The sequence below is a fragment of the Hemiscyllium ocellatum genome, chromosome 1 (genome assembly GCF_020745735.1).
Source record: "Hemiscyllium ocellatum isolate sHemOce1 chromosome 1, sHemOce1.pat.X.cur, whole genome shotgun sequence".
In the NCBI taxonomy this organism is placed as follows: domain Eukaryota; kingdom Metazoa; phylum Chordata; class Chondrichthyes; order Orectolobiformes; family Hemiscylliidae; genus Hemiscyllium; species Hemiscyllium ocellatum.
Window position 1 is genome coordinate 136548715 of NC_083401.1, and position 13970 is coordinate 136562684.

Consider the following 13970-nt stretch of genomic DNA (forward strand, 5'->3'; position numbering starts at 1 on the left):
ATGGGATGATCCCAAGATGAAATGACCATAGTGGACACAATGGCCTGATGTTCCATGATGGGGTCATGATATGGGGGGTTAGTGACAGAAGGAGGTATCTGAGAACTGGCGCTCAGCCTCCGCAACGGACAGGCAGTATGCCCGTCGGCTTCGACAAGTTGGAACGAAGGGTCTGTTTCTGTGCTGTACATCTCTATGACAACAACTGCACCACCCTTGTCGGCAAGTTTATTTACAAAGTCAGGATGCAGTCAGTTCAGAAGAAGATGGCTTTGAATGGGGGGGGGCATGGCAGAGAAATTGAGGCGACTGTTGACAGTTCTCAATGAACAGGTGGGGTTCAGGTAAATGGCTAGATGCAAGTGTCCAGGTACACACCTTGTACAAGTTGTATTAGCTTCTCTGCTCAAACTGGAAGCACCTGTTGAAACTGTGAGTACATTGTACAATCCCATTGATACCCACTCTGGGGGAAGGCCTTCACTAATACTTTTAGATCCAGGTCTCACACTTACACTATCAATCCTTGTTAATCCATGAAACAGCATGAGGGACTGGCTACTGAGGGCTGGAAGATATCATTCCTTTCAAAGCACAAAAGTTCACTGTTCACATGCTCGTCAGTACTGAGGGGGTGGCATGGTGGCTCAGTGGTTAGCACTGCTGCCTCACAGCACCAGGGTGCCAGGTTCGATTCCAGTCTCAGGCGACTGTGTGGAGTTTGCACATTCTCCCCATGTGTGGGTTTCCTCCGCATGCTCCGATTTCCTCCCACAGTCCAAAGACATGCAGGTCAGGTAAATTGGCCATGCTAGATTGCCCGTGGTGTTAGGTGCATTAGTCAGAAGGAAATGGGTCTTGGTGGATTACTCTTCGGAATAAAATGCAGGATCAATGGCTCTGCCCGGGAAGTCCTGTATGTGGATTTTCGGAGTTGGTGTGGTCTTTTTGGGCTGAAGGGTCTGTTTCCACACTGTAGGGAACCTTAAAAAAAAGTTACACCTTGAGGTTGGAGCTGTGCTAACTCTCTCTCTGGGTTTGTACGGTGACTCATAGCATTCCAGAATCATATTTCATTGTGAACCCGTGTGAATGACAGGAAATCAGGTAATTTCAGGTAGAGGTCTCATTGTGTAGCTGCCGAAAGTCTAAATCTGCCCCTTGGGTATATTCATGCCTGACTGCCCTGATGTGATAATGTTGCAGCTTTCAAAAATGCTTTGTGGGTGAAAATCATTAATTTAACATCCACTGCATTTACAGTTGACCCTTGAACATTGTAAGTCAGCAAAATTCTGCAGCTTGCATTATCAAGTCAGAGGATAGTCCATTTCTTGTAAACCATGACTTTTACCTTCTGCGCGTGCTTGCTTCCCAGGGATCAATGCCAAGTGCTGCAAGTGACATTGTACTCTGGGTCACCTGCAAAAGGAGGAACTAAAATTTTCCACAGTCAATTCGAAATTATTCATTTTGGGGATGAATATCTAAAATATAATCTATTTTAATTTGTGGTAAGTGATTGCTGAATAGTTCTGAAACATGTTAATTATTGTGTCAACAATGCCGATTGAAGAACAAACAATCAACATAAAGTCTGACATCAAATGATTTTAATATCCGCGTGAACAAAATGTTTAAAGAATTTTCTGTTCCAGTACTAAAGGTACTGCATTCTCAAACTAAAATTTGCTTACAAAGTAGCATTTCTAAACAAATCCAGAATGACATTTTCACAACTTCACCTCTTTCCAAACCTTAACATTCAGGTCCAAGAGTCACATGATAAATTATAGCCAATGAAAGACAGAAACACTCCCTGTAACTAAGAAAATGCAGTTCCATTGATTTGTTTTGTATTTACTGTTATGTTGGTGAGAAGCACCCCAGTGGCTGAGGTGTACAATCTCAAACAAAAACAGAAATTTCTGCTAAAACTCAGCAGGTCTGGCAGCATTTGTGCAGAGAAATCAGAGTTAACGTTTCGGGTCCAGTGACCCATCCTCAGTACAATCCAGAACTGGATTATTCTGCAGAATACTTGATATTAATCTACCTTAAGAAAGTCAATAAAAAGCAAGAAATTAATGAGGCTTTGATTTTAGTAATTTTTAATTGCTATTAAAAGTTAACAAATAATGAATGAAAGGTATTATTACCACTCTAATTGACTTGATTCAATGAGAATTTGTAAAAATCGTTGAACTTTTTGTTGGGTGTCTTTGAAATTTGACAATATTATTTATCACTCAGTAGTAGATCTGGTACCTATATCATTTCTACAGTGAAGCTAATCAGTGGACAAATTTGACACAATGAAATTCATCCCCCCACATTTTTTTTTGCATTTTTGCCAAAGGTGACATTTACATTCATTTTGTGAAAGCTGTGATTAACTTCTTAAAATCTAAGTTTAATAAATTCAGCTTACATGACTGCCTGTTGCTGCAGTGAATTACGTACCATTTCATTAAAACTGCAAAATGAAAGAAAGTTGATTCAGGAGCAGGGAAATTCCCTACTACAGAATTTTGACAGCTTTGATTGGTTGAGCTTACGCAAAATGAAAGTAAGGGAGCTCCATAAATAGGAGCTGATTGGACCTGTCTTCAGCAGAACTTCATTCAACAGAGAGAGTGACACTGAAGTAGATAGAAGATCTTCAGCAGAAATCTATTCAGCAACAAAGTCAAAAAATGAACAGAGCAGCAGCTGTACTGACTGCCATCCTGCTCCTGTGTGCTATTGCTGCACAAGGTATGTCAGTATTTCTATTTTGTGTTTTAGTTATTTTAAAATCAATACAATGTGGAATAATGTCTTTCAGCTGATTTATTGGACAAGTCTGTGTGGTAGTTGATTGTTCATTAAAGAATTAAACAGACAGTGATGGTACATGCTATTGATCAAGTGATGCTTGTTTAGTTCAATGCTTAAATAAGATGCCAACATTCTGCCAAACTGCAATCAAAATCAGATTTGAGGATCAATTTATTTCATTTTCAGGCATTCCAATCCCAGGTAATCAAGGACGGTGTCTGTGTCCCAAGACCAGCTCTGATTTTATTCATCCAAGTGCTATCAAGAATTTACAATACATTCCCAAAGGACCACATTGTGAGACACAGGAGATAATGTAAGTTAATGGGTCAGAATGTCAGCTTTAATGTTCCTTATTTTCCTATTTCAATTTAGATAGCTGTAATATTTTTATGAACATGTTGGATCAATTGCAGTTTCTTTATGTAACAGATGTTATGAATTGTTTGTGTCACTGATTTTAACCTTGTATGCATTATATCCAATTTCTGTGAATTAGATTTTGACGGTTTATCTTCTGTTCACAGCATCACCAAGAAAAACGAGCAGAAAGTTTGTGTGAACCCTGATGCCAAGTGGGTGAAGGTTATCATTAAATCCAGAAAAGGTTGGTGCTTATAAACATACATATGTTGTCTATGAATAAACATGCTTGAATGAAGTGCTTTTCTCATAAGTGTCTTCAGTTCCTTGGCTGAGGTTTTAACACCAGTCTGCTGCCCAATCGTGCAGGATCTTGGTGCATTCTGTTACTCTGTCCCTAAATCTGGTATTTACATGTGAGCTGTGAGTGAATGGTAGCAAGCTATTCAATCAGTGGCATCAGGACTGAGTCCTGTACTGTTCTCACCATCACCCATGCCTGGTAAATCCAGGCAGAGGTGGGGTGTCCCTGGTTAGTAATCGGGTGCAGGAATGCTCAGCCATACTATGCTCCAGCTCCTGTGGTTGTCATACCTTTAGCAGCCAGCTGAGGTCAGCCAATACAATATAATGCAGTGATCAAAACAGGGACTTCAACTCCTTTTCATGTTTCCTTCCTTCCTTCCTTCACAGTCAGCTCCATGATATTCTGCTCTGCATTGTAAAGGTTCCAGGGCATAATTCTTAAACATTTTGTTAACTGTCCTCACTATCAAAATAAATACATTGACAGAAAATAAAATAATATTTCATTTAACTATTTCAGCTTCCAGAAGACGTAACTAAGAATTGAAGCTGCGATGGGATTCACTTGATTGCCCCCCCCAACACGGAAGTTGCTGTACAATGAATACTGAAATGAAGAAGCTCTGTGCAGAGCACTCCCTTTCTGATATAACTGTTCGATATGTCGTTCGAGCAGTTCCCCTGTATCGATCCTCTGAAACATACTTCATTGTTTAACCTACTTCCACTGTAAACTGTCTACACCGAGCCTAAGAAATCCGGCTGCTGCTGTGAAATGTTGTGCTGGAGAGCTTTTTACGGGATGTGATTTTGTACGATTATTCTGAATGTGGTCTGGCACTGGAGCAGATACTGTACAACAAAGCAATTTGTTAACTTTCTCCATTAGTATTGGAAAATAATTTTCAATCAGAAGGTATATGTGGTCATGAAAATAACAGACTTGTGAACTTAGGGAGGAATCAAAATGAAACGTCTATTGGTTTTCAAATATTATTGTTTGAAGTAATGTAATCAGTGCCAAATTTTCAATGAATTGACTGTTAGAAAATTATTTCACTAGGTTTGTGCATCAGTACCAAAGCCAACACTTATCCCCCATTCCTTTTATGCAGATGTGAATGTGCTGGTAAGTGACTTTGTTGAACTGCTGCAGTCCTTGTTGCTGTGAGGAGAGGAGAGATCTGATGGCAAAAGGGATGATAGTACAAGGCAAAACAGACAGCAATGGGGCAAGTGAAGGAAAAAGAGCTGTATTGTGAGGAGGTGTAAATGGGAAAATACAGAACAGGGAACAATTCACTAATATCCAATGAGAAGGTGGAGGGGCAGGGCCTATGATCGGAAACTGTTTATCATAGTGTTGATTCTGGAGGCTGTAAAGTTTTGAGATAATCTTTCTTGAACCGATGCTGTGCTGTGTAGGAACAATATAGGAGAATGAGGACATAATTTTCAGAGTGGGAATATGGAAATCCTATAGATTGACATTCTCAAATTTGGCTTGTAACTTAGTTTGAAACAGTCTTTCTTTACTGTTGAAAGTCTGTGCATTTCTCATGATTTTTACTGCAGTGTTTATCAATCATTGACTTTTTTTAAGAGAACCTCTGGACTTTTTTTTTTATATATCTAAGCTCCAAACCCGAAGTCTGGGCTCAGTCTGTACAGAAATTTTGTTTGTGAAATACTTACATTTTGGAAGATATATGCTCCTTTTCATGTAATGTTAACCAAAAGTAATGGCATTTCTAAATAAAACTCATTTCTGTGCAGTGACACTTTTGTACTGAGGAATTTTCAGCCTGGAATTATGCTGATCTCAACTTTGTGTAAAAGTTGTATTATGTATATGAGTGTGACTCAAAAATTGCTATATGTATGTAAATAAACTGTTTTTGTATATTTTTATCCTTTTTTTAAATGTTTTTAAGAGATGAAAATAAAGAAGATTTCATGAAGAATGCCTTGTGACCATTTCATAACCTTGAGCAAAACAACTATACCTTTTTTGGATAGGTATATTTCATGTATAATTGAAACTAATACCCTGTTCAGGTCAGGCTTTGAAAAGCATGACAACAGGCATAATATTTGCACTGTGAAAGATATAGATTACAAATTAGTTTAATCTCAATAGGTTGTATCATGGGTAGTCACTGAACTACTCCTTAACCCTACTGTGAATCTTCTTGCAAGGATGCCTGCTTTGAAGAAGTTTTCTTCCTCTCTCTACAAGATCTCTCCACGCTTCAGGCTCTCTGCCTTTATTCCTGATGAAGGGCTTTTGCCCAAAACATTGATTTTTTTTTCGCTGCTCCTCGGCTGCTGCCTGAACTGCTGTGCTCTTCCAGCACCACTAATCCAGAATCTGGTTTCCAGCATCTGGAGTCATTGTTTTTTACCTACTGAACTACTCCCACAGAGTGGCACCACTGTGAACTACATGAACAGGGTGTTTAAAGTGTAACTTTATCAGAGTCTGTTGTGAGCTTATTCCCTCCATTCTAGTCTTGCTTATTACTCACATTCCTAGCATCTCCTCTCCGCTATTTCCTCCAGCACACACTAACTTTCATTAAAATCTAGTCAGATTAGACTGAGGTCAAATTGTGGGAAAAGATGTTCTATTAGTTTAAGGATCTTTGATATTCATTAGCAGGGTATTAATTTTCTCCCCAATTAAATATAGTAATAATCCCTCAACTGAAGTCAGCACAGGTTAATGTATCTGTGTATAATATATCAGGTTAATTTAATAATTTTGTTGATATTGTACAATGCAGAAAGAAGCCATTCAGCTCATGATAATGTCAACTCTGTGAATGAGCATCTCATTTTGTACAATTTTCTTGACCTCTCCCCTTAATTCTTTTAAAAGCAAAATAATGTAGATGCTGGAAATCTGAAATAAAAACAAAGTGCTGGGGAAACTCAGCATGTTTAGCAGCAGCTATGGAAAGAGAAACAGAGTTCATGTCTTGAGTTCAAAATGTCTCTTCTTTAGAATTGTGGATTTGAAGCAATAATCCTGATTCTTTCTCCACACTTGCTGTCTGTCTTGCTGAGCTTCTCTAAAACTTCCAGTTTACATTCCAGTAATTCTACTGTACAATTCCCATTTAAATACCGCAACTGGATCTGACTCCACCAGACTCTCAGGCAGTGCAACCCAAGCCCTAGCTACTTGTTGCATGAAAAAGTTTTGCCTAATAGCACTTTTGTTTCTTTCACAAATTGCATTAAATCTGCTCTTTCATCCTCAATCATTCCAGGAGTTGCAAGATTTTCTCCCTATTTAGTCTATGCAGATCTCTCGTGATTTTGAGTACTTCACTCACGTCTCCTTTCCCATTTCTCTATGCCCAGCAAATCAGGCATACAATCTATCTTTGTAATTGAAATTCCTCAGCACTGGTTTCATAAACATCACCTGACGAACCCTCTGACCTGAAACATATAAAATTATGAAGGGAATAGATAAGATAGAAATAGAGAGGATGTTATCATTGGCAGGTGAAGCTAGGACAAGTGGGCATAGCCTCAAAATCTGAGGGAGCAGACATCGGACTGAACTGAGAAGGAACATCTTCACCCAGAGGGTTGTTTATCTATAGAACTCTTTGCCCAGTGAAGTAGTTGACACTACTTCAGTAAATATTTTTAAAGCTAAGGTAGTTTTTTTTGAGCAATAAAGGAATTAAGGGATATGGTGAGAGCATGGGTAGGTGGAGCTGAGTCCACACAAAGATCAGCCATGATCTTATTGAATGGCGGAGCAGGCTTGAAGGGCCAGAAGGCCTATTCCTGCTCCTAGTTCTTATGTCTTTATGCTCTTATGACACTTTTCTAATATGTTAGTTGCTAAACTATGAACTGTCATTTTCCACAATAGCCATTTATGTGACATCTTACTGAATACTTTTTCGAAATCTAATTAGAACATACCCAATTTTCTCCTCAGTATGTTAGTTCCTCAAAGAATTCCAATAATTTGGCTAAACATGATTTTCCTTTTACAAAATCTGTAAACTCTGTCAGGTTACCTTGAGATTTTCTAAATGCCCAACTATAACATCTTAGATATTAGCTTCAGACATCTGTCCCATAACAGATATTATGCTAATAAGCCTGTAACTTCATGCTTCTCTCTCTCTTTTCTGAATAAATGTCTTCAACAACAGTCTATGTATCTCTGATGTTAGGAACTGTTTCCCTCCATCCCACTTAATCAGACCATGGGAAGGGGCTAACCTTCCAAATGCATTGTTGAGCTAGGACTTGTTGAGCAATCTTTACAAAATCTTTACAAAATCATTTCAATCTCCTTTAAGGTAGCAGCTGTTGGCTACATTGCAGCAAGCTCTGAAAACCCAAAACGAATTCGGCTCATGGAGGGCAATGCAAAGGGTATCATTTCAGGGGTTGCATTTGTCAGACATAATTGTGATGCAGGACACTGCATTTAGAAATTGGCACCTCTGCTGATGGGTTATCCCGGCAAAATTGCCTCGACAGTTTCTATATCACTCTCAGGGAAACTTTGAAGTAAAAATAAGGACATGAGTCATAAAGACTGAATAAAAAAAGAGAAGTTTTGGACCTTTGACTCACAACAAACTGGATCAAATTCTCTGGTTTGAGGATTTTCGAAGCCTGGAGGTCTGTATGTATAGACCCAGTGGAAAGTATGACAGATGGAGCTGTATGGAAACTTCCAGGGGAATTTCACCTTCCAATGGGTGATATGCATCTCCCAGATCTCTTGTGACAGATTTGTGGCATTAACTTGGTTAATAGTTATCCTGAAAGTGAGGACTGCAGATGCTGGAGATCAGTGTCAAAACGTGTGGTGCTGGAAAAGCACAGCAGGTCAGGCAGCATCCTGAGGAACACATTCCTGATGAAGGGCTTATGCTTACTAATTACCCTGGAAATGTTAGACTGAATAAAATGCAATTTAATACCTGGGTAATTCCCCCTTCCTACACTGTCACAACCGCCAACTACCTCCTGTGACCACTCAACTAACCAACCTGACCTGAAAGGATTACATTCCTGACTATCCAACTAATCCCCAACCCCTAGGCTACACCACTGACCAAACTAGAAGTAAAAGGAAAGTCACCAAAGTCCCAGTGGGCTGCCATCTCACTGGAGAGAGATGACTGAAGATGAGATTAAGCTGAAGGTCATCACGCCTCAGATAAGGGATGAAGTCTAGAACGCAGGACCTTCATAATGACCTTGGCTGGTGCAGAAATTTAATGCATGTTGTTGGTGTCACTCCACCAGCATCACCCTTCCAGCCAACTGAGCTAATAGATCCTCTAGTACTCCTCCTGACCACATAGCTACAACACTGACCCAACGCAACATACCACCTGCTGACAAATTGCCTACAACACTGACCAAACCCAACTACCACCTGGAAATCTGACTAACTCTCTGACCTGAACCGACCTGATTACATTTTGAAGAGATTAATAACCCTCCTGATCCGTCCTGACCCCAAAATCTCCTAACTGGCTTCGACAGCCTCTCTATCACCTCATCAACCTGCCACCTGACCTAATGAAACATAAAATACTGCTGACGCTGGAAATCTGAAGGAACTGAAGTTCAGAAGAAGGTTTATTGGACTTGAAACATGAACTTTGTTTCTCTCTCCACAAATGCTGCCAGGCCTGCCGAGTTTCTTCAGCATTCTCTGTGATCGTTGCTCCCTAACCTAACCTGGTTACTGTCCAATCTAAGGCATCTCCAGCCAGGCCTAAATATCCTCCACCTACCTGACTACTACCTCCAAAACAGCCAGACTTGACTACTAACCTCTGTCTATCAACTATGCCCAACTCAACAATCTAAAGTCCACCCATACAACTCCACTCCCCTATTTCCAATTACCTAACTACTCTCCTAATGCAACCTGACTACCCTTCCATCATCTGATTACACCAAACCCAACCTGACTACCCCAATCATTCAAATAACTTCCTAACCAGACCTACTTACTCCCTGACCAGGTACTTACCTTGCCAGTCCCAATCCATCTCCCCCACCACCACTGAGTTAAGTCTCACATTCACTGTGTTGACATATCTTTAAGCATCATGCCTAAGACATCATTACTTTATTGTGGTATAAAGGCCTCATTCTCTATCTTACCTCAGATCACTTAAAGCATCACAGTCCACTAGAATCATGCTGCTCTGTTGTAATTAACAGCTTCATATTATCCCAGACACTGATGCATGAAGAGTGCAATGTTTGTTCATAAGAGTCAGCTGTAATAAATGTCTGTTGGATTCTTCAGTCCCATGTTATCTATACACAGTTTCTTATGCTACAGGAGATAACATAAGCACTGCTGTATCAGGTAACAAGCCATACCACTTTCAACCTGTATAGGGCTATCTCCTGCTGAAACTACCCCCATTCCTTTATTGCCTTTAGACCTGACAATTCTAACATGCTCCTTTCTGCTGTCTGACCCTACTTTCCATAAACTTAAAGTCATCCAAAACTCTTCTGCCTGGATCTTAAATTGCACACAGCCCAATTTATTTATCAGCCTAATACTTAATGCCCTGTATGCTACCAGTTTAAAAACATCTTTACTTTAAAATCCTTGTTTTTGTTTTCAAACCTTACAGTGGCATCTCCCTTCCCTTTCTCTATATTTATTTGTAACTCCACTGCCTTATGAAATATCTAGTCTCCCCTAATTCTGGTATCTTAAGCACCTATAATTTTAATCATTTGCTTTTAGTGGTTGCATCTTCCGCAAACTGCCTCTGATGTAAACTCTAGAATTCCCTCCTTCCATCTCTCTGCCTCTTTCCCTAGCTTTCTGATTTTAACTTGCTATTTAAAAACCATCACTTTAATAGGTAAAATTTCCCTTAGTGGTGCGGTATCATATTTTATTTTATATTGGTGTAATGGCATAGATTATTGTTTTAAATCACAATATCACGAGATGTTGTTTTAAAAGTATCGTACGTAAGTGTTTCTGATCTTACTTTGCCCACTTGGGTGGCACTGTAGCTCAGTGGTTAGCACTGCTGCCTCACAGCTTCACAAACCCAGGCTTGATTCCAGCCTCAGTTGACTGTCTGTGTGGAGTTTGCACATTCTCTCCATTAATGCATGGGTTTCCTCTTCCAGTCCAAAAATATGCAGGTTAGATGGATAGGCTGAATTGCCCATCCTGTTCAGGAATGTGCAGGCTAAGTGGATGAGCCATAGGAAATCCAGAGACAGGGGAGCTGGTCTGGGTGGAATGCTCCCAACCAAAGTCTTGGTAAGGACCTGATGGGCCAATTTGCCTGTTTCCACACTGTGGAGATCCTATGATTCACTGTCAAAAGGAAAGACATGGATCTTTAATGGCAAACTTGCTGACTAACAGATATAAGCTTGTATTAATTTGGTTGGCACTAGGTTGAAACCAAAAGATTGTGTGTAAGTCAAATTTTGAGGGCTGTCAGAATTAAAAGGATGTGTTACAAGGAGTTGGACCAAATTCTAGAGAGCTTTAAAAGGCATCACAATTTCTCAGCAATCATTACTAAGGCTGCCCCTGTGAGGCAGTCCAGTATATCAACCCTTCTGTGATGGTTATGAATCAAGGATGGCACTGCAGCCAATGTTTGCAGAGAGTATTGCTTTCAGTGTCATTCCACAGCAGAACAGATTGACACTGCAGCATGGTTAACTATTACCCAGCACTTCACAAATGCAAATAGTATGCTGCCTGGATACTTCTGGCATATTTTCAGCTGCTGGCACAGTTTGGAATTTTCTCATATGAATCTGAACCCAACCATTCCCCAGAATATGTGGCTTTCATCAGGTGATTGTAGTGGATAAAATTTTTTTAATGCAATAGGCAGCATGGAAAGCAAGGCATACTCCAAATAGACTGATTATTAGACTGCTGGCCAGAAAACCCATTAATTATCTCACATCAAATGCACAATAGACGTGTTGTGAATCCACAGTGTTCCTTAAGGAGGAAAGTCAAGTCACCAGAATATGTTGGGAGCTAACTATGAATCAATATTGTTTTGCATTTGTGTCAGACTATACAAGATGTTACAGAATGCTGAATCTACCCAATCTGAAACATTGCCCTCAGCTGGGTAAATGCTTTATAACAGACAGAATGCATGTACACTTATTCTACTCATAATTAGTATGTTTTACATGGGTAAAAAGAAAACTGTGTGCATTTTCATACCATTGGTGTGTGTTTTCCAATTAAAGGTTCACCAGCAAGGTTCATGAGTTGAAAATGAAAGAAAGTTCACATACAGGAAAAAAAAGCAAAACAACAGCAGTTTTAAAAGGGAGAAGAGCAGGCAAATGAAGCACATGGTGAGGACAGTGCAGGTGAGAGAGAAAGAGAGGGGGAGAACCTGCACAGTTACCGCCTTTGCTGTTTGAATTCGTGTATTGATGGACATCGGAGTGTATCTGGGAAAATTAACAAACAGTGAAATTCACAACTAATCTTGGAGCATCTGTTGGGCGAAGTTCACAACCCAGAATCAGATAAGTTAATTGTTGTTTTAAATCTGTCCAAGAGAAAGGCTGCAGGAGTGAGTATAGTGGATTCTTTCTTGATTATATGTTTTTGGAGATAAGTCTCTTGATTAAACTTAAAATATAAGCCACAGCTATTAATTTAACCTGGGGCAGTGTTTGTAGAGGAATAAGACGGTGTTATTTTCTGGGTCTGAAGATTGTGAAGGAGCAAAAATGGCATTTGCAGTGATATGTACCTCTTGTCAGATGAGGGAGTTTAAAGAGAGTTTAAGGGTTACTGTGGATTATAACTGCTATAAATGCTGTTGAATGCGAATCTTATCAGATCAAGTGGATCGGTTGGAGACACAGATAGAAGCGATGAGGAATTTGCAACAGCAACAGTATGTGATGGATGGCAGTTATAGGAAGGGGGGAATGTCTCAGATACAGTCACATAGATGGGTTAACACCAGGAAAGGTGAGAGAGGTAGGCACCTAGGGCAGGAGTCTTTTGTGGATATACCCATTTCAAAAAAGTATGCTGTTTTCGAAAATGTAGGAGGTGATGGATTCTCAGGGGAAGGTAGCACGAACAGCCAAGTTTCTGGTATTGAGACTGGCTCTAATGCAACGAGGGGTATGTTGATTTCAAAGAGATCAATTGTGTTAGTGGATTCTGTAGTCAGAGGGACAGACAGACATTTCTATGGCCAGCAGAGAAAAAGCAGAATGGTGTGTTGCTTCCCTGGTGCCAAGATCAAGGATGTCTCAGAGCAGGGACAGAATGTTCTCACAGGGGAGAGGGGCCAGCAAAAGGTCATTGTCCACACTGGAACCAACGATATAGGAAGGGAAAAGGTTGAGATTCTGAAAGGAGATTACAGAGAGTTAGGCAGAAATTTAAAAAGGAGGTCCTCAAGGGTAGTAATATCTGGATTACTCCCAGTGCTATGAGCTTTTGAGGGCAGGAATAGGAGGATAAAGCAGATGAATGCATGGCTGAGGAGCTGGTGTATGGGAGAAGGGTTTACATTTTTGGATCATTGGAATCTCTTTTGTACGAGAAGGATGGATTGCACCTAAATTGGAAGGGGACTAATATACTGGTAGGGAAATTTGCTAGAACTGCTTGGGAGGATTTAAATTAATAAGGTGGGGGGGTCGGACCCAGGGAGATAGTGAGGAAAGAGATCGATCTGAGACGGGTACAGCTGAGAACAGAAGTGAGTCAAACAGTCAGGGCAGGCAGGGACAAGGTAGGACTAATAAATTAAACTGCATTTATTTCAATTCAAGGGGCCTAACAGGGAAGGCAGATGAACTCAGGACATGGTTAAGAACATGGGACTGGGATATCATAGCAATTACAGAAATATGGCTCAGGGATGGGCAGGACTGGCAGCTGAATGTTCCAGGATACAAATGCTACAGGAAGGATAGAAAGGGAGGCAAGAGAGGAGAGGGTGGCATTTTTGATAAGGGATAGCATTACAGCTGTGTTGAGGGGGGATATTCCCAGAAATACATCCAGGGAAGTTATTTGGGTGGAACTGAGAAATAAGAAAGGAATGATCATCTTATTGGGATTGAACCCCAATAGTCAGAGGATAATTGAGAAACAAACTTGTAAGGAGATCTCAGCTATCTGTAAGAATAATAGGGTAGTTATGGTAGGGGATTTTAACTTTCCAAACATAGACTGGGACTGCCATAGTGTTGTAGGTTTAGATGAAGAGGAATTTCTTGAGTGTGTACAAGACAATTTTCTGATTCAGTATGTGGATGTACCTACTAGAGAAGGTGCAAAACTAGACCTACTCTTGGGAAACAAGGCAGGGCAGTTGACTGAGGTGTCAGTGGGGGAGCACTTTGGGGCCAGCGACCATAATTCTATTCGTGTTAGAATAGTGATGGAAAAGGATAGACCAGATCTAAAAGTTGAAGTT

At 40.2% G+C, this 13970-nt stretch overlaps 1 protein-coding gene across 1 annotated transcript; it reads left to right on the top strand.

Moving 5' to 3' along the window:
- The first annotated feature begins 2636 nt into the window (after positions 1-2636).
- LOC132820261 (interleukin-8-like) lies at positions 2637-5277 on the top strand. Its single transcript, XM_060832274.1, has 4 exons — positions 2637-2757; positions 3007-3136; positions 3348-3427; positions 4010-5277. Exons 1-4 carry the CDS (start codon positions 2697-2699, stop codon positions 4027-4029), a joined length of 291 nt encoding a protein of 96 aa, XP_060688257.1. The 5' UTR covers positions 2637-2696; the 3' UTR covers positions 4030-5277.
- The last annotated feature ends 8693 nt before the right edge of the window (positions 5278-13970 follow it).